Here is a 26324-nt window from a genome sequence, read left to right as displayed (position 1 = left end):
ATCCCAATGGTCCACTATTTTAATGTAATACTAATGTAATACTACTAGTAATGTAATACATTACTAATGTAATGTAATACTAATATAGGTAGGCTACAGTATACAGTTTAAACCTGAAAATATTTAGCTTACATGTTAGAGAAAATGTGTAATTTCTAAATTACCTAAAATTATTGAGAAAATTTTACTTGTTTCTATAAAAACTTAAGAAGCAAATCTCAAGAATAAAAAATATATACTGCATGTATGTTAAACAGTTATCTAACTGGCAATTAATTTCACCATAGTATATTTACCTTAAGCAGTTCAAGACCTGCCCTGATGGCTTGATCAGTTGGAACACCCTCATCTTCATCATCTGCTGTTCCATCTATTGATTTATTCACTTGCTTAATAAGAGCACTGAAGTATGACAAAAAAAAAATTGTCATATTTTCAATTGTTCTTTATTACTGATGTCTAAGAAAAATAATCATGAATATTTTCTATATATACCACATCCAAACACATAAAAATTTGACAAAGCTATTTCCCAAACATCACGGCAAAACAAAAAATTATAATAGGTATTTTAAGATACTTCTTTTCAAAAATAGCATTTTTCCCGTCCATTCAAATGAAGTCCACATATTATATGATTTGTTATTTTTTTTAAAGATTTTATTCATTTATTTGACAGAGAGAGACCCAGCAAGAGAGGAAATGTAAGCAGGGGGACTGGGAGAGGGCTCCCCATGCAGAGAGCCCAATGCAGGGCTTGATCCCAGGACCCTGGGATCATGACCTGAGCCGAATGCTTAACAACTGAGTCACGCCTGTATATTAATGCTACCTATATTTTTATTCTTGTATTTTCTATGGAAGAATTATGCCCAAACACATGATTAGATATTTTCTAATTATCTGAAATTCATTACTGCTTGAGTAAATAGAACAAGCATACTGAAACAAGGAATAAATGGCAACATTAAGCAGTTTCAAAATATTTATCAATTATATTTATCAAATAATACTATGTGTCAGGCACTGTTGTGAGAGCCAAAAACACAGGTCTGTTCCCGAAAAGTCTCAAAATACCTAGATAACAGATACATAATAAAACTTCACTAGAAATTAGAATAGATAAAAAGGAAACAATATGCTTTGAAATTTTCTTCTAAAAACATACCTAGCTTCTTTTAAAATAAACACTTATAATTTAATACCAATTATCTAAAACAGTCATTTATACTTTTAAGTATTTGTTCTTTTTATAAAAAATAAATAACATACACCATCGTTAGAGACATAGTATATGTATTAAATGCAGGAAAATTCAACTATTCAATGTTCTTCAAAATGTTTAGTTGTTCTATGTTTCTACAAAAATATCATGAACTCAAACTGAAGATCAAGCTAGGAGTCAAACATATCTGTCTCTCTTGCAGGGTCCTCTTAAATTTATCAGACACCTTAGAAGCAGATATCTTTGAGAATATTTTCTTCTTTTCTGCCCATTTTTTTTGATTAATCAACTGTTATAGCTCCAACTATCCCAAATAATATTTAAATATTTAGAAAATATTTTCATCCATGACAAAAAGCATGAATGAAGCTCTCAAATCTGGTGAGGGAAGGCCAAAAATTAGTAAGCAAATACATAGAAAATATAATCAGGGAACAATAATGACCACAAAGTAGGCAAAAACAAGAAGTGAAATTCTTTAGCCACAAAAGGTAAGTCTGAAGAGATACAACTGAGCTAATGACCAAAGAACAGGAGCCAGTCATATAAAAATCTGTGAGAAAAAGCATTAACCTATAAAACCAAAAGTAATCAATTGAAAAACTATTAAAAAAACACTAGTTCAGTGAAGTGATACCAACAAAACACAAAAAAATCAATAGTGCTTTTCTATATCAGCCAAGACCACCCAAAGAATAGAGAGAGGGGAAAAATCTATTCACAATGACAAATTAAAATTATAAAATAAGTTTTACATGCACAGAATCTATGTGTAAACTCTACAATTACACGAAGGGGAACACAAGATTTGAATAAGTCCAGACAAGTCACGACATTTTTTCACTCAATCTCCAAATGTTATTAGGGGAACACAACTTGGTATGGGACAAGATTCAACAGATGCATTCTATGGCTCAACTGGAAAAATCAATTAACGTTTGGGAACAGCCAATTAATTTTAGTGGGAGGGAAAAGGATGAAATTAACCAAAAATTAACCAAAGAACTTTATCAACAAAATAAAAATGTTTCATTAACACCTCAAAAGAAAAATGAACCAAAGCAAAAATTCAGTAAGCATCCAAACCACACAAGAATTTATATTATAGTAAGGAAATAATTACAAATTAATTGGGAAGAATTTTTCAATAAATGGAGTTGCTATAACTAGCTTCGATATGCTTTTTTTTTTTTTAAAGATTTTATTAATTTATTTGACAGAGAGAGATCACAAGTAGATGGAGAGGCAGGCAGAGAGAGAGAGAGAGAGAGGGAAGCAGGCTCCCTGCTGAGCAGAGAGCCCGATGCGGGACTCGATCCCAGGACCCTGAGATCATGACCTGAGCCGAAGGCAGCGGCTTAACCCACTGAGCCACCCAGGCGCCCCTTCGATATGCTTTTTTAAAAACGAATGGTTATCTACTTCCGTCTTACCCTAAAATGAATTCCAAACTAATTAAAGATTTAAGTGGAAAAATAAATAACCACCTAGTATGAAAAGAAAGGCAGAAAAATCATAAAGGAAATAACTGATAGATTTAATAGTATTTATGACATATTTATACAAATTTAAAAGGCAACTAAACTAGATTAATAGCCTTATTTAATAAAGGATGTTTTTTAAGATGTACTAATTTATTTATTTGTCAGAGACAGAGAGAGAGAGAAAGAGAGATAGAGCAAGCACACACAAGCAGGGGGAGTCGCAGGCAGAGGGAGAATCTGGTTCCCCACTAAGAAAGGAGCATGATGTGGGACTCAATCCAAGGACCCTGGGATCATGATCTGAGCTGAAGGCAGATGCTTGACACTGACTGAGACACCCCGGCATTCCTTTATTTTATAAAGCATTATTACATTCAATAAGAAAAAGACAAGTCCTCCAAGCCCTCATAGGAAAAATTTTTAAAAAATAATTAACCAAGAAATATATTGGGGAAAAAAATGTTCAACTTTATTAGTGACACACTGTAATTTTTTAAAAAAGAGTATCACCATTTACCTGTGAAATGGCAACGACTGAAAAGGTTAATAACTACTATCAGGGAGAGTTAGGTGACCTGAACACTGACTACTGGTACAAGGGACTAAGAGTAGAATCTTTCTGGAGACCTAATTTAATACTGTGGTAGTTAAACAAGAGGGCTCTGGAGCCAGACTTCCTGGGTTTCAATGCCATTCACCACTTCTTAGCAGTAGAAAAGTTATTCAACATTTGTGTAACTCACTGCTCTTTATCTGTAAATTGGAATAACATTTCTTGTCTCACACAGTTAAGAGGTAAATGAGCAAACATGTAAAACATTTGGAATAATTCCAAGTACTTTACAAGGACTAATTGCTACTACCTGTTACTATTATTTATGTTTTGACATACTTTCGACATCACTACAAACTACTAATGATAAAGCCAAAGATTTCAGTCTGTTCATAGTACACATTACTTGTTAAAACTTTCTCCATCTTAAACTTTCAAAACACTACAATAACCTGGTGTTCTTATACTCCTGTGATTTTTCTATTGCTGAAAAACAAAATTCCAAAGTTCTGTCCATGATCTTGTAATCTTTTTACTACTTTCTACACAATCTCATGCCCAGGGAATAAATCCATTCTCACAGTTTCACATTAAGCTCAATTTGCCTTGATTTTTTAATTGTTTGTCAAGTCCAAATAAGAAGCACATCAGTTCCCTTAATTCTTTTCCAAGTATTACTATGTGCTTCATCATTTGGACTTCAGCTCTTATACTTCTGACTCCTCATCAACTTTATTCCCCATTTCCAGTAAGATAACCCATCTACTAAAACATTCCTCAAATATAATCTTCCTTTTCCATCCCACTACCAGCATCCAGAGACAATTTGTAACACCTTAACAGTCTATCCATTCTACTTCCCTCCTCCTATCCATCATTAAGCATCCAGAGTTCTCAGCAGACTGAAGAATACAGTAAAAGCCCTAACATTAGACCTTAAAAGCTTTCCACAATCTCACCTCAACTACTTTTTTCGCTTTATCTCATAACACTTTTATATCTTCCCATGGTCACCATTTTCTAAATATTCTTGTCTTTTCCAGTCCAGTTAGCCTGGTTTACATTAATCTCAGTACCTGGAATATTCGTTCTCCCAACTCTGTAAAAACAAAATCTTATCCATCCTTCCTCTTAAGTCGGATACTATTCCTTTAGAGAAAGCGTCTTTCAGTCCTCTGAACACATTTGCATTAATTTTATGAAACTATAAAATAAACTCCTGATTAAAACTCTTTATTCTATTGCCAGACAATGGGTTAAAGAAAAGTAAAAAAAATGTGCTTTGCCAATACCAACTAGCATTGCCCTGAATAGAGAAAGCATGGGATTATTTATTGAATGAGCTTCAGTATGATTCAGTGTCTTCCTTATACTAATATGGGGGTTCTGATTTTTTGTTTTATATTGTTTTTCAATCCATAGAGCCCCTTCTTCAAATGAAAACTGAATGCAATAGGAGTCCAAAGTGACTACGGTATCCAAAGCAGGGTCTCCCTACTCTGCAGGGGATCACAGCCCAAAAGCTATACCCTCTACCCTCCTAAACAAAACAAATCCCGAAAAAGGGTTTATTGGGTACAGGATATTATTATTTAGATTCTAATATATCTCTAAAAAATACTACTGATGACCAGCAAACAAGGATGTTTTATATATATATATACATACATACATACACGCATTCTGTAAGCACTTTTTCAACTACTCAAAACATTTTAGGAAAATGTTTAGAAAAAAAAAGAACATTTTACATAGGGGAAAACAGCCATAAAAAGAAAGCATTTTCCAAGATGTCAAAGTCATCTATATCAAAGCTGAAATGAGGGTTGTTTTAAAAATAACACTTTCAGGTCTCAAATACCTGTGAAAATGCATCATATGCTGCTTTACAACATATTCACCTAATTTTCTTTTCCTGAGGGTATAATTATAAATTGTATTACCTATACTATGCAAGCTAACTAAAAAGAGGAATTCCTGAATATACTTGGTTAACAGATAGAAACCAGGCTTAAACTGGTATTTTCTCATCCAAATGAAGTAATACTTAATAGAAGAAAAATTAAATATACATAGATATATGCAAACAAGTGTGTACATATACATACACATACGTATGTATGAACAGATATACATACAGATATATAAGTGAGTATATAGCCATTTCACATATACAAAAATCTGTACAGGTAACTGCCTGTGTATAGCAGGTACTCAAAAGCAACTGACTAAAGCATGAATAAACAGTGATGAAAATTTAATATTTTTAGATAAAAATACCTGATAGATTCAGTATCTATGTGTACAGGTGCTATCCTCTCCAAGAGAAACTTGATCATCTCCAGGAAAGGATTTGTAGGCTGTTTGGGGTTGCCCAACTTCTTAGTTATTTCACGCTGTAAAGCAGATTTTTCAAAATATTACAAAAATATGTTTAGAAAATTACATCACATTAAAATACCAAGACTCTAAAGTAATTAAAACAATGTAATACTGGTGTTGGAATAAATAAATCAATAGGAATTGAAGAAGTCCAGAAAACCAAACTAACATTTTGCATATGAGAAAGGCAACATTTCAACTAACAGGAAAAAAGATGGATTATTCAATATATTGTGTTGAAATAACTGAACAGATACTTTGAATAAAAACAGATCCCTATCTAATACCTTATGCCACAAACATTCCAAAATGATAAAAACAAATACAAAAGAATAAAACCAGATTCAGTGAAGACACAAACTTCAGAGAGTAGAATTATCAGTAAAGCTTGCTAAAAACAACAGATTCCAGGACCTCAGTGTGAAGATTAGTCAATCTGGGGTAGAGCCAAGAATCATGTTTTTTCTTTTTTTTCTTTTTTGAAAGCCTCTTGGAAGATGCATGGGCAACAGATTGAGAAATACTGGTATTAGTAAATATTTTCATTGACTTGCAATAGAATGGAATTTTGTAAGCAGGACATAAAATGCAAAAGCCTTGAAGAGTCTGCTGATAGACTCAGCTACATAAAAATAAATATGGTACGTAAAGGACATCATTAATAAAATGAAAGGGCAAACTACAAATGAAAGAAAATTATTTGCAGTTTAATTAACATACATGATTAACTAATCAACAGATAAAGACAAATGTCATTTCAGAAAAATAGGCAAAGATTAAAAACACACAATTTACAAAAATATATATATAAATGGCTAATATGTCCAAGAAGAAAAAAAATGGTCAGGTGACTAGCAACCAAGAATACAAATCCTACCAAAATAATTATGTTTTCCTTGGAGTTCTGCTTCTTTCCAATAATGATAGAAGCCAATATTGACTCTATCCTAAAGAAATAACCAAGAATGCAAAAAATTATCTGGCTATAAAGATACTAAAATGGTCTTTAAATAAAAACAGAGAAAAAAAATCTAAATGTGTAACTCAAGTGACTGTTCAATAATTATGATACTTAGAATCAGTGGTACGTTCCACTGCTAGTAATATGGTAAAAGACTAATAAAAATAAGTAAAATGTACAATGCTGTATGCATATGATCTTACTTTGAAAGATATATACCATAATATTAAACAGTCATTTTCTCTATAAAGGGGTTATGGTTTATTGCCATTTTTGTGGTATTTTACATAATGAATATAAATTTCACATAATGAATACAAAATCCACATAAATGAATAGAAGTTATTTTGTTTTGAAAGGGGGTCAAAATTTTACATAATGAATATTACGTAAAATAATGCATATTTTACATAATGAAAATTATTTCCTAAAAGGAGCCAAAAAAGGTTTGGGGGCTCTTCAAACATTAGTTTTTTGTGTTTTGGGCTTTTTTTTTTTTTTGTTTGGTGTGAGAGAGAGAGAGAGAGCAGCACACACACAAGTGAGGGGGAGGGACAGAAGGAAACAGGGAAAGAGAATCTTAAGCAGGCTCCACACCCAGCATGGAGTCCAACAGAGAGCTAGATCTCACAACCCTGAGGTCATGCATGACCTGAGCCAAAATCAAGAGTCTGACATTTAACCAACTGAGCCACCCAGGCGCCCCAAACATCAGCTCTTCTTAATGTCTCTCCTTACCACACAGCCTTCAGCCTGCTTGCAGGAGCATGTTGGACTAACGAGTACTTCTAACTGTTTTCTTATTTTCTCATCATCTTCCAACACTTGTGTGAACTTCTTCATGAAATCCTGAGCCTTACCAGGATCTGGCAAATTTCCTTAAATAAATTAAAATTCAGTAAAAATACCATTTTAGAAATTTCTCAAAATAATAAAGGATCTACATTTTTCATTCTTTTATTACTTCGATTAATAATCCTAATTTACAAATTCAGTTTAGTTTAATTAGAAGTTGTGGAACAACTTCAATAGTTAATTTTCACAAAATTCTGCTTTCTAGAAATTTGAAACAAGAATACTGTGAAGGAACACCTTTGTAGAGACAGACTGAACTATTTCTAAATAACCCCTTATAATATGTAAGGGGACTAAATATCAACCTGATAATACCAATTTATTATTGTCTCCTTAAGTTTGTTGTGTACATTGTTCTCTTGTAACTCACAAGAACAGATCAGTAAGATTTACCTTTAAGAAACTATCTGTTAACCCATCCAGAGATAATTCACATACACATGCTGTCAGTCAATAACACATGCTGAGCAAAATGTTTCGGGTGTTACTACTGGACATGTCATTAATGCATGAGAGAGGATAAGCCCCTGTGGAATCAAAGATGATTTTTATACCACCCTCCTAATAAATGATGCATCAAAACATGAAAGCTAGTAAAATGTTGATCCTAGTGTCTTTTGGGGGAGGGAGTGGGAGGAGGGGGGCTACTCACAACTGTTACAGAGGACCAGACTAGGCTACTTCTAATAACAGAAATTATAGTATAAAACTATGGACTACAATAAAAATTGTAGAAATTCAACCAAATCTAAAAATACAAATGCAGTAAGTGCAGTCTTCAAGTTCACATATAACTTTGAAATTACATTTTAAAAGTCTTATCTAGATCACTGAGGATAGTAAGAACAAAGTGTCCTTATTATAAATACTTGACTGTATGATCTTTTCATAGTTCTTTAATACAAAAAATCTACTGTACTGTCTTCAAATAATTTTGGAAGATGTCACTTTACAGCCCCTCCATAATGTATGGGCATCATACTAAAGGCTACAATAAGGTCTACCATTCAAGAAACAAACAGAATTGGGAGTGGGGGGAGTGGGAGGAAGACAGAGAGAGGGAGAAGGGAGGGAAGAAGCAAAAAAAAACCTTTAATTCAGCATTCTAAAAATACTTGACCATGAAACACTTTTTTCTAACAATACTATTAACACCTACAGGATACCAGGATTCCTCAGAACAGAATTTGGGAAAACAGACAGGTTTAAAAAATAGAAAAAATACAGATGATCTCCTTTACAAGATAGTATCCAGAGCCAAACAACAAGGAAATAGGTATTAAAAAGCAACAACAGAAAACCACTTGCTTTAAGTTACCTAAAGAAACTGAAAACTAATTTATGTTTATCTGCCCAAGACTAAAAGATATTTTGGTCTTAAAACCTTACTCATGCTAAAACGCCTATCACTTGGTCTAAAACACAGTTAATTAGGTTACTGTTCTCTTCAGTATCTGAGCATTACTTCCATATACATCTTGGAACATTTGTTAACATCTCAGAAATCCATCTAAAATAGATCTCTTCACTATTCCCAAGTGGAAGCTCCGTAGAAATGTTCCTCCAGGTGTTCCTGATACTCGCTTTGTCCATGTGCTACACTCTACACAGTGATCTCTAAAGTAGGAGGAAAAGCAAATGCTCTACAAAAACAGCTACTTTACCCAGTCCTTGCACCAAAAAAGGGATGTGCTATACAATCCTTTTGTATTTACTGTTAAATGCAATTAAATAACATTTTCACTGAAAGCAAAAAAGCAAATTAGTATATTTGTTTTCAAAGAAGTTCTTCTGTAATTATTAGGTATACACTTTGAATTTTGGCTTAGAATGAAATTGGCTTCAAACAGATTCACATTAGAGCAAGCAACACTAAAGCACAAATTCAGTTTTCACAGTAAGCTTATGCAATAATTTGAATGAATTCCCCAAAATAAATTTATGTAATAAATCCTTTCTCCAGTTCTTTCTCATACCAACAGAAAAGAAAAAGAAAAGTTCAGTGTAGCAAAGTAAATGAAAATTTAAAAAAAAAAATTGAATCTGAGTTGTCTGTTGAAAAAAAAAATCAAAAACACTTTATACTCTTTTCCTATATTATCATAGCCTAAAATGAAACTCCATGAAATACTTCAAATTATCAAATAGAAATATTTCAATTAAACCTTAAATTTTACATGTAGTATTTAAAATAACTTACTTGTAATAACCATCACTTTTGAAAATATTGCCTTGACACTGGCATCTGTCTGTAAAGCACACACAAAAAAAGCAAAATTAATATTTCCTATCAATAATCTTCATTATACCCTTCAGAAAATTAGATAAGCATAACCTACTAATGCTTCAGGCCCATGTCTCAACCACCACAACTGTGAGCTCCTTTTTTAGCTACATTTAAACTCCATGAAGTAAATGAAAGGTGAATGCTCCCCTGTCATCTCTTCCCCTTCGCCCTGTTTTGTCATCCTCTAAACAAAAGAGAAGACTACTACACTAACCTTTTGAAACACGGAGATAATTTTGTTTTCTTTAGCAATGAAAGAACAGGCAACTAAGTATAAAAAAGGAACAAAATTACCTGATTTTCAAGTTTTAAGCTTATCTCAAACAAAAAGTTCACAAGTATGTAATTCTCAATGACTTAAGGTGTTCCTAAAATTTTTAAGCCTGAGGATTATAAGGTATAGTCATGAAGCATAGGGGGAAGACAGTGGATAAAGAAAATTCAAAAGGATGCCAGTGACATGTACCAAAGATTTTTCTAAGAGTGCTACCTACTTGTCGTATCAACCTAGTATTATTTCAGTGAATGAATATGTTCACCACACTGTAATAGTCTGTGAAGTCACATGCACAAAAGATATTTCTAAGAGCACTAATTATTCACTGCATCAAGTTAGTGTTATTTCTTTAAAAAAGATGTCTTTGTGCAACTCTGTATAATACACTGAACTAGAAAAACACTGGCATGAAGGCAACAAATCAAATAAATACACAAATAAACCATCCCTATTAAGAAGGAGCTTGCTAAGAGGAAGCAAAAGATAAAACATAAAATAGAAGAGTTAATTCCCAAATAATTGGAATTTAAAGTATTTGAATAGATCTGTCTAGAGTCATATAAGATCTGTTATTTAATTTGGGGAGAAATAGGTATTGCTTGGCTGTCAAGTTGATCCACATGAAAAAGAAACAGCATCAACAAAAGTATAATACTGGAAATAATGTCACTTTGAGTGACACTGAGCAAATGAATTTAGTTAAATAAAGTAGAAGGGCTATAGGGCTATAGGGCTATAGAGCTGAACTAAATAAGAATAAAACTATTTATCAGACTGAATAATGAAGGCAAAGAAATACTGATTAATAAGTATGTAAGAATATTCCTAGTAAAATAGGGAGAAAAATAAACACCCAAAAGATAAACACAGCTTTGTATTTTTTTTCTACCTTTAACTCTATAACATCTACTATAATTCTTGGTATAAAGTGAATATTAATAAGAGGCTATTAATTCTCCTCTCACTAGAATTAATTCCACTTTGGACTACCATCTTCTTCCATTTGGTTTCTTCTTCAACCCCATGTCACATTAATGAGAATTCCTTCCCTCTTTAACTTGTACAACTCCGTAATTTTTTTGAATTCTCTCTTTATTTTGGACAACTCCATAATTATTTTAAGACAACTTGAAGAGAAATTCCACAATGTAGAAGACATTAAAACATTTTAATTGAAATTTGAGACTGTGTTTTGTTATTTCTCATGAAAATGAAGTCATGAGACCATCCCAAGTTGTTATCAACAGGCAAGGGGAAGAAGTTCCCACTAAATAAATTTTAAAGGGACAGTGAGAATCAAAAACAAAATTATTTTTCATGAGTCTCACACATCATGCTGTTCAACATATGATGGGCACACTTAACGTACTACCTGACTGCTATTGTATGACTTTAGCAATGCCTGAAATCAGGAATATTTTTGTAGACATACATATAAAAACATCCGGCATTTTTAATTAACACCTTTGCAACTTTGACCAAAAGGAAGTAAATTAATACAGCTCTAGGTAGCAAACAGGAGCACTTTATCCAGAGCTTATTAACTAAAACACACTAACTTACTGCAATATAGAACAATGACTAAAATACATGTTTACAGGCTGAAGCACACTAAATTAACTGGAGGTTTCCAATTTTGTTCCTTGGCAGAGAAAGTACTGAAACAGCAGAATCACTAAAATTAGTTTTAAGTCATCTATTACAAGAAAAAAACTTATTCTAGCAGGTTCAATATACTCAATAATCATAGATTTCAATAAACCATAAACAAAGAGGCTACTGTTAGCCTCCCCTTACATGAAACAACTCTTCTCTATTGACCTCTGTTCTATAAGCATGCAGTATTTGTTTTGTTTTAGGAGTGGGGGGTTGGGAGAATGAGAGGGGTTTCATTAAGGAGTAAAAAGAAATTAAAAATAACAGTATATTATTATTTTTTTGTGTTAAAGATTTCCCTGGATGCAATTTAAAATGGCATTTTATATATTTTTTTGATGAACTGATACTAGTTTTTTGATGAATTATAACTTTTATAGGCCTACATATAACATTCTCAAACAACATTCTAGGAAAAAAGAACACCCAGAATCATTCTAAAAGTCTAAAAAATATAATATGATACATCAGCTGGATGAATACAAAGATTAACTTATAATTATGAAAACCAAGTAGTACATTAAGATTACTATAACACTAATTCTAAGTAAAAATATAAAGATACATAATTAAAATACATGACATGAAAATTTTCTAAAACAACAAGACTACACGATGGGAACATTTTAGGGCAGCAAGACAGAGTACAAATTTACTCTACTTTGCTTTCAAAGATACAGTCATTTTCTGGTTTTTGTTTTTGTTTTTGTTTTTTTAAGCTACAAAAAAACTTTAATTCTGAGTACAAAGACATATATTCTCTTTCCTGTTGTGTATCACCTTTTATAGATATAGTAAATTTAAACTTTGAATTTTTCTATGCAATAAGTTTCTTAAAAATTTCATTGTTCTAAATTAGAGATCATAGTTTCTCCAGTAGAACAGTTCCACACAGAAACAATTGTCCAGCAACACTGTAGCAATGGTAAGGAGTAACTAAATACAGGCGTTTTACAAAGCTTATCATCAAAGGAAAATTTTCATTACATTTAACTTACTTTGGGTTGCTTAATTAAGTCAAGCAAATCCTTTACTTGATGTCGGAGCAGATTTTGACATTTCCACATTTCATTCAATGCTCTGCAAAACACAAACACATAAATTTAAATAACAAAACAATAAAAATCCTTCCAGAATATTCCAAATATATTCCTTTTTTTTTAGTTGAAATTAACAAGAGATGACAGAGATGAGGTAAACTTTACAGAACTAAGCAACTGATGATGTATGGAGCAAAAGGGCAAGGAAAATATAAGAGGTATGAACATGTGAAGGGATATCTATATCATTAACTACAACATGTGTATAAACTAGGGTATAGGAATTATCTACAGAGATTATAAACTTGAGTAATAAAGGAATGTATGATGGAGTAAGGTCCTGTAGTAGGCAGGATGAAAAGGAATCAAAGCCACAAAAAGAAGAGTTTGTGCTGAGAGAATGAGGGATATTTTTTTCTAAAAAAGAAATGCTCATAATGTAACTTTATATAATATGTATTACATGTTTATTATTATAAAAGTGTATATTATGTATATACAGGTAAGTAGACCATTAATCATTATAATAAAATTAAAATGTATAAACCAATGTAAATAAAAATGATAAGCTCTCACTTGTTTTATTTATCCTCAAGTTCTCACTGTTTAGAGATAGAATTTATGTTTAGATTTTTTTTTAAAGATTATTTATTTGAGAGAGAAAGAGAGAAAATGTGAGTGGGGGAAGGAGAGAGAGAATCTCAAGGAGACTCCCCACTGAGCAGACCTTAACAGGGGGCTTGATCTCACAACCTGAGATCATGACATGAGCCAAAACCAAGAGGGGGAATCCCAGCCCAGTCACCTAGCACGCCTATGTGTTTAGATTTCTAAGGACTCATTGAGGTCTACAGTTTGAAGTAAAGCTGTTACACAGTTAACTAAATAACATATTATGTTCATTATACAAATTATATAAAACATTATTACCTATATATTCTATATAGTTTATATAGATTATATATTTTATATATAATATATATTACCTATATATTCTATACATTCCATATAGAATACATATAAGCATATTTATACTATATAAATTTGACATGTACAAGTATTTATATCCTATATATTCATTAGTTTATATAACTATGTGTTTACATATTATTACATATAAATGAATATTATTTTTATAGGGCAAAATTTTGATGTCCTCTGAATACTTTTGTTTTCAGAAAGAAATTTAAATCTAAAAAAAAATTACACACATACTCAAGAAAATATGCATAAATCATGAGAGCAGTTAATGTTACTGAAATATTGAGTTACAGAATTCAGAACCATACATAGTTTAATATTTGAAAGGAAATTTTCCAAAACCAAATACTTTTTATTATTTTGAATTACTTATACTTCGATTAACCTCCACTATCACACATATTAAGCACTGCCATAAAACTGTAATATAGTACAAAAGCATTAAAAAACCACCTTTTTTTTTCATAGACAAGAACTAATTGCTAAAAAAGTTTCATTCTCCTCCTTAACATTCTGTTTTAAGAATACCTTTGCATACTTTTATGGAAATAAAATAGTTTAAATTTGGACACTTAAATTCCTTTACAGTAGTCACCTCAAAATGGTACTGGCAAAGCAGCAGCATTTTATATTAAAAGCTAAATTAAAATAACTATACATGTAGACATTAAAAAAAAAAGGACCAGTATACAGAGGACTGTAAAAATCTCATAACTAAATAAGAGTTACATAATTAAAATAATTTTCAAAAAAAGAGTAGTCATCTGTGAAATTACTCCTGAACTCCCAATTGTCTCTTGCTTCTTAACACTTCATCATTACTTACAACTTCTGACAGACCTGGACTTTTGAAACTTGCCTTCACTTAAAGCAGGAATTATTACACCTCTAATAGCTATTTATTAAAGATCAAGCAATTCCAAAGCTCCATATAAAATATTATGGCTATAGTGTAAATCAAAAAGTGACCATCACTAAGATTTTATATTATATTTTTAGGGAAACCATCCCCTCAAGCACTTTAATAAAATTATCTTAAGCAGCAAAGACAATTTATCTTTGTGTTTGCCTTCCTAAATAATCCTTTAAAAAAAGAAAAAAAAAAGAGTAGACATAATATTACTACAACAGGAAGACAAATATAACTTAATATAAGCCTGAATTCCAGCACTGTCACTAAATAAACACGAAAAATCTGATTAGAGAACGGATACTCTTACAGTTGTTACTGGTCTAGTCTTCTCACTAGAGCTTTGCACTAACTCAAAGAAAAAGACAGTCACCATTGGGTGGCTATCAGAAACCTATACGAGTGTTGAAGAGAAACTCTCCTCCAGCATTCCGCTCCCCATTCATACCCACCAGACTCAGCAGTACAAAAACGGGTCTAGATGAGAGCCTGCCTAATGAAAGACATCACAACCACAACACCTGAAACTACCACTAACTATTGCCATTAACAGCTGTTCTAGGAAGCCTGGGGGAGGTGGCAACACACACCATGATTAGAGAGTACTCAAGCCTGCCTCTGTTCTCTTTTGCATTACTCAAGATATTTAGGGGGACACCTGGGTGGCTCAGTCAGTTAAGCATCCAAATTTTGGTTTGGGCTTGTATTGTGACCTCAGGGTTGTGGGATCAGGCCCCAATGTGAGTCTCCCCATTCTGTGGATGGAGCGTCTGCTTGAAGGTTTTCTCCCTCATCCCCGCCTTGGGCAGGCATGTATGCATGTGCACACTTTCTCTCAAATGAATAAATCTTTAAAAAAAATAAAAAGATATTAGTTAACTTGGGGACTTGCTTAAAACTGATACATATAGGGGCGCCTGGGTGGCTCAGTGGGTTAAAGCCTCTGCCTTCGGCTCAGGTCATGATCCCAGGGTCCTGGGATGGAGCCCCGCATCGGGCTGTCTGCTCTGTGGAGAGCCTGCATCCTCCTCTCTCTCTCTCTGCCTGCCTCTCTGCCTGCTTGTGATCTCTGTCTGTCAAATTTAAAAAAAAAAAAAAAACCTGATACATATCAACTTTTAAATACAGAAAGTACTGTCTTCCCCAAAAGAACATGATCACAATAAAATATATGGTTCTTTCAACAAATAAAAGATCAAATAAGTTCTCACCATGAACCTGCCTACCAAGCAGCTATTTTTAAGTGCTTTCAAACTAATTAATTAGAGTTATAAATTCAAATGACTTCAGGGCTAGAATGGTAATGTATAATGAATAAAGACAGATGTTACAATACAGAGTGGTGAGGACTGTGACAAGATTAGAAACATTACTGAAAACATCAAGATTATTACTATTCAGGAAAATGAAAAAAAGATGTGACAAAATTTAAGACCCAAAGAGTCACAAAAAATAAGATGTCTGATAACATTTAGGAAGACATAGAAAATGAATGACCAACAAGCTATAAATGTTATGCATGAATCTTAGGAACCTAAAAAAAGGGGGAAAAGTCACAGAAAACTATATCCACACTTACTCTACTTTCATAAAGTTCAAAAACAAGTAAAAATAAATTATTGAGGGATACATAAATATATGTAAAACTTTATTTTTGATAAAACTACTTTTTAAAGATTTATTTATATATTTATTTGAGAGAAAGAAACAGAGAGGAGGGTGCCTGGGTGGCTCAGTGGGTTAAGCCGCTGCCTTCAGCTCAGGTCATGATCTCAGGGTCCTGGGATCGAGTCCCGCATCGGGCTCTCTGCTCAGCAGGGAGCCTGCTTCTCTCTCTCTCTCTCTCTCTCTGCCTGCCTCTCCATCTACTTGTGATTTCTCTCTGTCAAATAAATAAATAAAATCTTAAAAAAAAAAAAAAAAAAAAGAAACAGAGAGGAGAGGGAGGGCAGAGGGAGAGGAAGAGATGCAGATTCCATGCTGAGTGTGGTGCCCAACATGGAGCTTGATTCTAGGACCCTGAGATCATGACCTGAGCTGAAATCAAGAGTCGGCCACTTATCTGACTGAGCCACCCAGGCGCCCCATGATAAACTCACTTTTTAAAAGGAAATGAAAAATAAATAATTTAAGCTAGTGGTTTCCTCTGGGTGGAAGACAGGAGGATAAAAGGGAGAAGAGTTCACAAGTTGAGTGTAGATTCAAAGATATATTTACTTTATCACTATGCTTCAAAACTCCTATGTGATTTGTGTGCGTTAAATTTTTCATAAAAATAAATGTAAAGACTTTTGGAGAAATAAACCACAAATGTAAAGTATTAAAGTAATAAAATGTTAAGTATTAGATTTACAGTTGGTTAGTTAATTATAAAATGCTGGTTAAAATTTTTAAAAAATCATTTAAAAAATATAAATATCTTAAGTGTTTTAACTTAAAACAGATAAAAATCTATTCACTTACCAACGATTTTTGTAGAACTTATTGGTCCATAGATTGGAATTTACTTTCAACTTTTCCATGGCATTATTTTTCAGTGTAACTCATGATTAGCATTTTTACTTTCTAATTCAAAGTAACTTGTTATTTAAGTGATGAATAATATCTTATATATATATATAGGCTTTGTTTTAAAGATTTGAGAGGAAGAGAGAATGCATAAGTAAGCAGGAATATGGGGGGGGGGGTGGCACCATTGCAGGGATTGATCTCAGGACCCTGGTTTGAAATTAAAGTGGGACACCTAAGTGACTAAAACACCCAGGTACCCCTTATATATGTATATGTAGTTTTAACTGCTTTTCAGTATTTTCCTTTACAATTATGTTTCTTTTCCATTTCTCATATTAAACTTTATTTTTTGTTCCTGTGGTTTTAGAAGTCAACATTTTAATTCTGTTCTTTTAAAGAAACTCAAATTTTTAATTTGTACACTTAGTTTACAGCCTAATTAATCAACAAACCTGTCCTCACTCACTCTTTTAAGATAAAAGAACCACAGAACATTTTAGCTGCCATCTTGCATGCTGTTATCCTATAGGATCTACCTAGTATTCAAACTTTTTCACAAAGGCACAGCACCAATCAATCAGAACAGGTGGCAGTAGAACAGGGCCTGAAGGTCCTTCTGCTACGCCCAGGCACAGGGGAAAATGGGTGGGGAGAGGATCTCAGGGACTCTCAACAGATCTTACATACTGTTCCAAGACGTGTGTGCTGGCTAAATATCAGCCCAGATGCTAACCAACTTTTTAATCTACACCTCCTTCCCTTGGTAAAGAAAACTTTGTTGTTATTATTATTGGTGGTGGTGTTGGCATTGTTTTTATAGGCACTGATTATTTAGATCTGCAGAAGTGTTTGGAAATTTTGTTACTTCTTACATCTTATTCCTTCCTTCTGAATTTTGTTTTTTGCCAAAAGAAACTTTTACTCTAGTAATTTTCTCAAGTAGGATATATGAGTGGTTGACTCTCATTTTTTGCGTAAGAGTATCTTTCATGGGGCACCTGGGTGGCTCAGTGGGTTAAAGCCTCTGCCTTCGGCCCAGGTCATGATCCCAGGGTCCTGGGATCAAGCCCCACATTGGGCTCTCTGCTCGGCAGGGAGTCTGCTCCCCCACCTTCTCTCTGCCTGCCTCTCTGCCTACTTGTGATCTCTGTCTGTCAAATAAATAAATAAAATCTTTAAAAAGAGTATCTTTCATTTTTGTTCATGAAAGACGGGTGAGCTGAGTCAAGAAGCCTAGACTATGATTTCACTTAGGTTGTCTCAAGTATATATATATATATATATATATATCCTATTCTCATTCATTCTAATCAGCCATCAATTGCACCATGAAGATAAGGATGCACTCTAATTCTTGAGGTGTTGGCATATGACAATTTCATTTTAAAATCAATTAAATATGGCAGTAACATATTTCACTGTATGCAGTAGAAAAAGAATGAACTTTGAAACCAGGTAGAGTTCAAATCCTAACTTTTTGTCTCCTACTACTTGTGTGATTTTGTGCAAGTTAACTGACCTCTGGAATTCAGTTCTCCATGTGAAAAACAGGAAAATTATCAATTACATGAAGGGTTGGCAAGTGTTTCTATAAAAGGCCAGATAATAAATGTTATGGACCATACAATACAGTCTCTGGTGAAACTATGTAATTCTGCTGTTAAAGCACAAAAGCAGCCATTGATAATATATACCCCTTGCCTTAAGTACAACAGATAATAAGAAATTTACATTTCTCCTTTTCTTCAATGTTTCTATGAAAGTTATAATTGGCACATATAATAATTCCCATGGAAGAAGTCAAAGTCCCATTAAGGAGACATAGGAATGAAAATTATATGCAGCTCCTTAGACTTCAATTTCCGAACATCTAATCCCCGACTTGTAATGACATTTGCTGGAATGCAGAGCATCTACATTTTCTAAAACCTAGAGCAAATCAATCTCTAGGTTTCAATTTCCTAACCATCAGTATGATTCAATTAGTAATGTCTCTTCCATGTCCAAAATGCCAATTCCGTATAATGGTGCTCAAAATTATTTTCTGAATGAAAAATGGTCATTAAAATGTATTTGTGCATACCCATATGCCAAATTATAACAGATGCTGAGGTTATACAGCACAAAATATGTACCCTACCACTCTACAGCAAAATTCAAATGACCATGAGGTTAAAATAAGGCGGTAGGATTTTCTCAGTATGGACCTTCTTAATGCCTTAAGGAAGAAAACAAACAAAAAGGTACATCAATACTTCTTGAAATGACAATATGTATGTCTGGGGAAAGAAATCAAATCCTGAAAAATTCCATGTCAATTTATAATTGCTTATAAAAATCCTTGTTAATCTCATGCTGATAGCAGTACCTTGAAAAATCAGTCAAGTATTTTATTGTGTCTGATCATTTAAACAATGTTTGCGTTACATAAATTGTTAACATTTAAAAATACATTTGTGAGGGTTTTCCCCATAAAATGCAATACACTGAAAAAGATGGAAAAAGAAACAAAATTTGACATTTGAAACATACTTCACAGCATTTAAATCCAGTGTGGCATACAAGTAATATAAACACTTCATCCGTTCTGTAGTTTCCAAATTGTGGGGAACCATGTATTGGGCAAAGATGCGTTCAACAAGCAATCTGCAAAAACACAGAGAAGGTACTGTAATGATTTTTTTTTAATGTACTGAATTTGTATATAAAATTCCAAAACACACAAAGTTTACATATAAAAGAAGTTCCTGCTTTCTGAATGGATATGAGATTTCAAATGGATGATTTCCTTCTATAAGAAGAGGGGCTGAAAAAAGGTTTAGCTGGATGTACTGGCAATAACTCTATACCCAGCTAAGATAACTACCTCTGCATGACCTTGAGTATATACGAGGTTTTCGATTTCCTTATCTGAATAATAAAGTGTCCAAAAAACAGGTCCTTCCAAATGACAAATTCTAAGCATCTCTAAGTTAAAATTTCTAAAGACATAGTAAGATTCTTCTGAGTTTTTATCATCTGAGTAAACATCATGAAAAGACCTGGTTAACAGTTAAAAAAAAAAAAAAGTACTAGCAAATAATGCAAATCTCCCATGGAATGATGTTGCACACTCAAAAAGTCTAAAAATGTCCATTTTACAAAAATAATAACTATAAAGTTTCTTAGATAAAGTTAATCTAAGATACCCAGTTTCTTGTTACTGTAACTCTTAAAAATGTAAGGTGGCCTACTGGTTCTTAATTTTCTCAATCTCATCTATTATGAGTTAAGACCATTTGGATCTAAGAATTTAAAATAAATTCAAGCAAGTGAAATAAATTCTGCAAGCAGGATTCACAGATCTATTTACTACTAAATGGTTAAGATCCACACAAGATCTAACCTTATACTGCAAAAGAAAAATATGATGATTATATTCAGATAATGTGTTTCAAATAAAACTATAAATTATCTTTTTATCCTTCAGTAGAAACTATTTATTTAAAATGTCTAAAATCCAAAAGCTTTATTTTCATTTACTTGAAAACATTTTATTTGAAAAATAACCTGTGAAATAAAATTTAAATGATTACACACATTTCTACTCTTAAGTACCACTGTTTAAAAATAGTATACAAAAATGAACTTAAAAACTGTATCCCTCCTTAAAGGTATATGCACATTATTGCTTCATTTATGGCTTTGATAGGAAGAAAACTAGTCCCACTCACTAGCTTTAACTTGCAATAAAAATTGAGAGAATTTAAAGTTATAAAGAAAACAGTTTTCCTACAACTAAAGATCAACAACAACTAAATACATCAAAAGCACCATATATTTTACATATGGTGTCCTTAACTTACCGATCATCAATACTATTTTGATAATATATATGTAGCAATTTGTCTTTGATCCATGAAATCTGTTTTGCTGCATCTTTTCCAGCTGCTGATTGTAAAGCATACTTCTTATAAATTTGGGCAAGTCCCATCATGGCTTCTTTGCGCACTCTCCACTTAAAGTAAAAACAAAAATGCTTTCTTAAAATTTAAAAATGTTAATTATATTTCAAGAAAGTCCGTTTTCTTGTTTTTAAGCTGCTTTACACAATATATCTTCATCACTCCTCAGTTACTAGATATCTATTTATAATGACTATGAAAAAAACATAACTATCATTTTAATATATCTACTATGTAAGGTACAGAGATATCAACATGTATAAAAAATTTTAATGCTTTAATATACTATGCCCATCATTTACCCCTAAAAAACAAACATTAATCACCATCACATGAAGTCACTGAAAATTGGTAAGAGAAAGTATGCTACAAAATTTTAACAGGCAAAGAATGAGTTAATTGTGACTTATCCCTTATACACTTTTTCCATTTATGGTGTATATTAAATATACTTCAGTTAAAGGTACATGACATTGGTTTTATCAAATGCTAAGTAAAGACGCTCGGTTCATTCTGTATATCTGAGAATCAAGTTCAAGTGTAAGAGGAATGCATTCAACTATTTTCTTAAAATACATATTTGCTAGTATATCTAATACTGCTTAATTATCTTGGGATGAGTTTATTCTTTAATTTTACACAAACAGCACTATAATCAGTAAGATGTTAGTAATGTTTAGAACTTCATGAAGCTGCACAGATGTTTATAATTTTTTCCTTTGCAGTCTGTCATTCATTGTATATTCTTCCCTTGGTTTTTCTTTCAATTACTTACAGCAGATTAAGAACAGTCCTTATCTCATCCATCCACTGATACATATTGAAATAAAAGACTTCAAAAAGCCTTACTCATAAAATAAGAATTCAACTTGTTTGTAGGAACTTTCTATTCTCTGTCTTATCTCTAATTCCCCAAACTGCTGCTTTAAGGAGAATTTAAAGATAGAGCATATTCTAATTCTGCCAAGAACATAAATATATTCCATTATTTTTTGATATTCAATATTTATATGAATGAACCAAGGAGGCCTATTATGAATACAACATCAAAAATTTTAAGAATTTATGTGACCCCAAAAATACACAGATACTTAGCTCAAATTCCAAATCTAACAAAGAAAAAGACTACTTGAACACTTGAAAGGCTGCTATCCTACCACGAGGCAAATCTCCTTTTCCTTCTTTATGCCTTTCATTAATACTCTATAGGACCTTTCCTTAATACTCTATGAAATATTCAAAAAAGACAAGTCTAAATTTATTAGTTAAGATAAGTTATGTCCTAATACCTATAAATTTGGAGGGAAAACTATGCAATTCCTGCCCATCTGTCCTCTACCCACAAACAGCATTACCAAAAAGAGCATTAAATGATGACAACAGCACAACCAAACTTATAAGCAACTATTAAAATGACGTATTTACTAGTCAAAACTATTCACAACTACCAACAGGCTTCCTGCTTTCTTTGTTAATTAACCCCCATATACTTCAATGATTTTCATCCTTCACCAAAATTATTCAAGCCTAAATCCAGTAAAACACACACCAGAAAGGAAAGGCAATGGGGATGAGGAGGAATGAACATTCACTCACATATTTTACTGAGTGTCTAATATAGCCAGGCAATAAGAATACAAGAATAAGAAGACACTATTCCTCTCTTAAGAAGCCACTGATTACTGAGTGCAGCTAGTGGGTGCTCACTCAAGGGGGAAAGGTTTAGGGTCACAGAAGATAGGCTGGAAGCATGCTGCTCTGCCAGGTTTAGCTTTGCAAAGTTGAAAACATGTTATTTTCTACTCCACAGAAATTATAATACAACCAGCTAAAGGACTATCAACTGATACTCATGTGAAAACAAACAGAAGAGAGTCAACAAAAACATAAGAAGTTGTGTCAGAGGCCTTTACAACTCATTTATTAAAACTAGTGTCCAGGCTAAACTTCTGACTACCATTTAGAGCCATCTCATTTTTAAGATGAGAACAAATAATCTGAATTTATAAACCTAACAAAACTTAATATAACAAAAAAAATAAAACGTTCTCATAAATACATAAATACTTGCTCCTGAAAAGGGCAAGTTACATTTAAATCTCATTATTTCCACTAAAATACTACTAAAGTATGCAAAATAAAAGCTGCCTACTACTAATTATTATTCCTACTTACCCGTTTGTCTAATGTTCTCTCTCTCACAAAATTAAGTAAGTGATCGTTGACCAGAAGAATATCCTTTTTAGCAGCTGTAACTATGGACACAATAACATCATGTCTAATAGCTTCTTCAGGGTCATGTGACCTCACTTTAAGATATTCTGAAAGACAAAATTTTATTTTATTAAAATTGGACTTTAAGAATTAATATGTTTTAAAAGATTGCATAAGTCCTTGGTAAGTAAACCACAACAAAACAAAACCTAAGTAAAAGGTTCAAAGTTTCAAAATTAAGAGCAGAGAAGAAAAGGGCATAGACATGAAGGTTAGTCCTTTAGTCAAAATATAGTAGTTTAAACACAACTGAGTATTAAAACCCCTCCCCATTTGGGGGTCAGGGTAGTGTATTAAGGAGTTCTTAACCTCATTAACTAAACCATACAAATGAACTAAGAAGTATATGACTTCAAATATTTCATTTCTATTTTTATTTTTTTTAAAGATTTTATTTATCTATTTATTTATTTGACAGAGATCAGAAGTAGGCAGAGAGGCAGGCAAAGAGAGAGGGGGAAGCAGGCTCCCTGCTGAGCAAAGGGCCCGATGCAGGGATCATGACCTAAGCTGAAGGCAGAGGCTTTAACACACTGAGCCACCTAGGTGCCCCTCTATTTTTGTTTAAATAGTTAAAATATTCAAGTCAAGTAGTTCTACTGGGAAAAAGCTAGAATATTTAAGCTTCTATCCCTTATCTGAGTAAGGTTTCAGAAAGAACAAAATTAAAATACCAGCCACCAAGCAATAAGATTACAGGAAACACCAAAAGGAAAGTCCATGTAATTAAACTAAGAAAGGCAAAGGAACATAGAAGAAATTAAACATTTAACAATTAGGATTGGCTGGAGGAAGACCTTAAATTCAATCAAAAACATGGCAGTTCTGATCTGACACTGAGCTGAAAGAAAAAATTAACACTCTTCAGTAATGATATATTAGAGGCTTAAGGAAGAGGTACCACAACTGAACATGAACATAACAAATAAAATATCATTTCACTTTCTATTATAAGACCAGTAAGCTAAATTTTCACTGTTTGGATTTGGAGCAGTATGTCTAGCTATGCCTATATACAGCAAATAGTGCTTATTACGATTGTAAATGGATTTATGTCCCTATAAATAGACAGTTTAACAAATAATTACAACACAAACACCCATAAAACCACTGCCCAGGCTTAAGCGTCTTCACCATGAGCATTCTATAACAGAAACTATTTCCTAAAATGAGAAAGACCGTATGTCATATGTCGCGCCCCCTCCCACAAAAAAAAACTTCTGAAGTGTAATTTTACCTAACTCAGTAAAGAAAGTTACTTTAAGTATTGATTTCAAATGAAGCCTGTTAAATACATCTCAAGTTCATTTCTCCACTAAGATAAACATGGGAGTTTTATCTTGCACTTTACTTGTTTCAAGTGCAATTGATATTCTTTGAGGCCACTAAGACAAAACCAATGAGAACAGCATCAATTTTAAGATGCATCCCAATCTCCCTAAGTCATTCATATTAAACAGATATATACCAGAACTATTAATTTACAGATCCCTACTGTGCAGAGGAAAACAAAAGAGAAAGATGAAATTCTTAGTAGTTAGCATGACAAAACAGCTAAAAATACTCTTCACAATATGGCCATGTCCCTCAAAATGTGGCTGAAGGCACAAGGATGAATCTCACAAAAACACTGTCAAGAAAGGCAAGACAAACATGTGTGTCTAACATATATTAATCTTAGCTCACTTCTGAAATCCTAAGAAAATGTCTTTTAAAAGGGACAAGTATAAGAGAAAAGATCATAGCAAAACAGAGTTTTCAACAAAATTGTGGCAGATGTAGCACTTGTAAACAAAACAAAAAGATGAAATCCAAAAAGGAAGAAAAATAATAAATAAGCTCATTTCCAGGGTAAAAGAACCATGAAAACATTTAGAAATTCAAGGCACCAGCTGGAAATTATAAGGTATGCTTGAAATAGTGCACATAAAGTAGTTAGAACCTTAGATTTTTCAGGGCTATCTTTTAGCCAACTACAAAAAATATGCAAAAAATAGCAATACAGGCCTAGCAAGGAAAAACTCATATAAACAATCTAATCTTAAAGTTAAAAGAGTTAGGAAAAAAAAAAAACAAAAAACAAAAAAACGAAGAAAGCCCAAACCCAGCAAGAAGAAGGAATAATAAAGATCAGAGTAGAAATAAATGATATAGAAACATAAAAAATAGAACAGATCATTGAAACCAAGAGTTGGTTTCAATAAACCTCTAGCTATCAAAAAAACAAAAGGACCCAAATAAACAAAATCATTAATAAAAGAGGAGAAATAACAACCAATACCACAGAAATACAATTATAACAGATTTTTATGGAAACCCATATGCCAACAAATTGGACAACTTAGAAGAAATGGATAAATTCCTGGAAACATACAACCTACCAAAACGAAAGCATGGAGAAATAGAAAATAAATAAATAAATAGAACAGACCAATTACCAGCAATGAAATTGAATCAGTAATCAGAAAAATCCCAAAAAACAAAAGTCCTGGACCAGACAGCTTCATAGGCAAATTCTACCAAAGAATTAAAGAAGAGTTAATACCCATTCCTCTCAAACTATCTAAAAAAAAAAAAAAAAAAAAAAAAAAAAAGAAGAGGGAAAAAAAATAGAAGAGGAAGGAAAACTTCCAAATTTATTCTGTGAGGCCAGTAACACCCTGACACCAAAACCAGATAAAGACACCACCAAAAAAAAGAATTCTATAGGTCAGTATCTCTCATGAGCATAAATGCAAAAATCCTCAACAAAGTATTAGCAAACTGAATTAAACAGTATTTCTAAAAAACCATATGTCTCAATGAAGTGGGATTTATTCCTGGGATATGAGGGCAGTTTAATATTCACAAAACAATTAACTTGATAAATCACGTTAATAAAAGAAAGGATAAAAAAATCAGATGATGGAGGGCTCCGGAGTGACTCAGTCGGTTAAGTGGGTGACTCAGTCAGTAAAGCGGCTCCCTTCGGCTCAGGTCATAAT

At 32.7% G+C, this 26324-nt stretch overlaps 1 protein-coding gene across 8 annotated transcripts in view; it reads right to left on the bottom strand.

The window, feature by feature from the left end:
• Positions 1–26324, bottom strand: part of PDS5B (PDS5 cohesin associated factor B) — a 205320-nt gene that overhangs the window by 68048 nt on the left and 110948 nt on the right. For all 8 annotated transcript variants that reach the window (XM_004770808.3, XM_013044910.2, XM_045069726.1 and 5 more), the window contains exons 11-18: positions 23242–23387; positions 20968–21119; positions 19655–19768; positions 12679–12760; positions 9661–9709; positions 7344–7483; positions 5543–5658; positions 297–402 (exon numbers count right to left, since the gene is read on the bottom strand). In XM_004770808.3, coding sequence (XP_004770865.1) covers positions 297–402; positions 5543–5658; positions 7344–7483; positions 9661–9709; positions 12679–12760; positions 19655–19768; positions 20968–21119; positions 23242–23387 — 905 coding nt within the window. The remainder of the gene's footprint in view (positions 1–296; positions 403–5542; positions 5659–7343; positions 7484–9660; positions 9710–12678; positions 12761–19654; positions 19769–20967; positions 21120–23241; positions 23388–26324) is intronic.

The sequence above is a fragment of the Mustela putorius genome, unplaced genomic scaffold, assembly GCF_011764305.1.
Source record: "Mustela putorius furo isolate JIRA1106 unplaced genomic scaffold, ASM1176430v1.1 tig00003942_pilon_pilon_pilon, whole genome shotgun sequence".
In the NCBI taxonomy this organism is placed as follows: Eukaryota; Metazoa; Chordata; class Mammalia; order Carnivora; family Mustelidae; genus Mustela; species Mustela putorius.
This window is presented reverse-complemented; position numbering and strand designations above follow the sequence as displayed.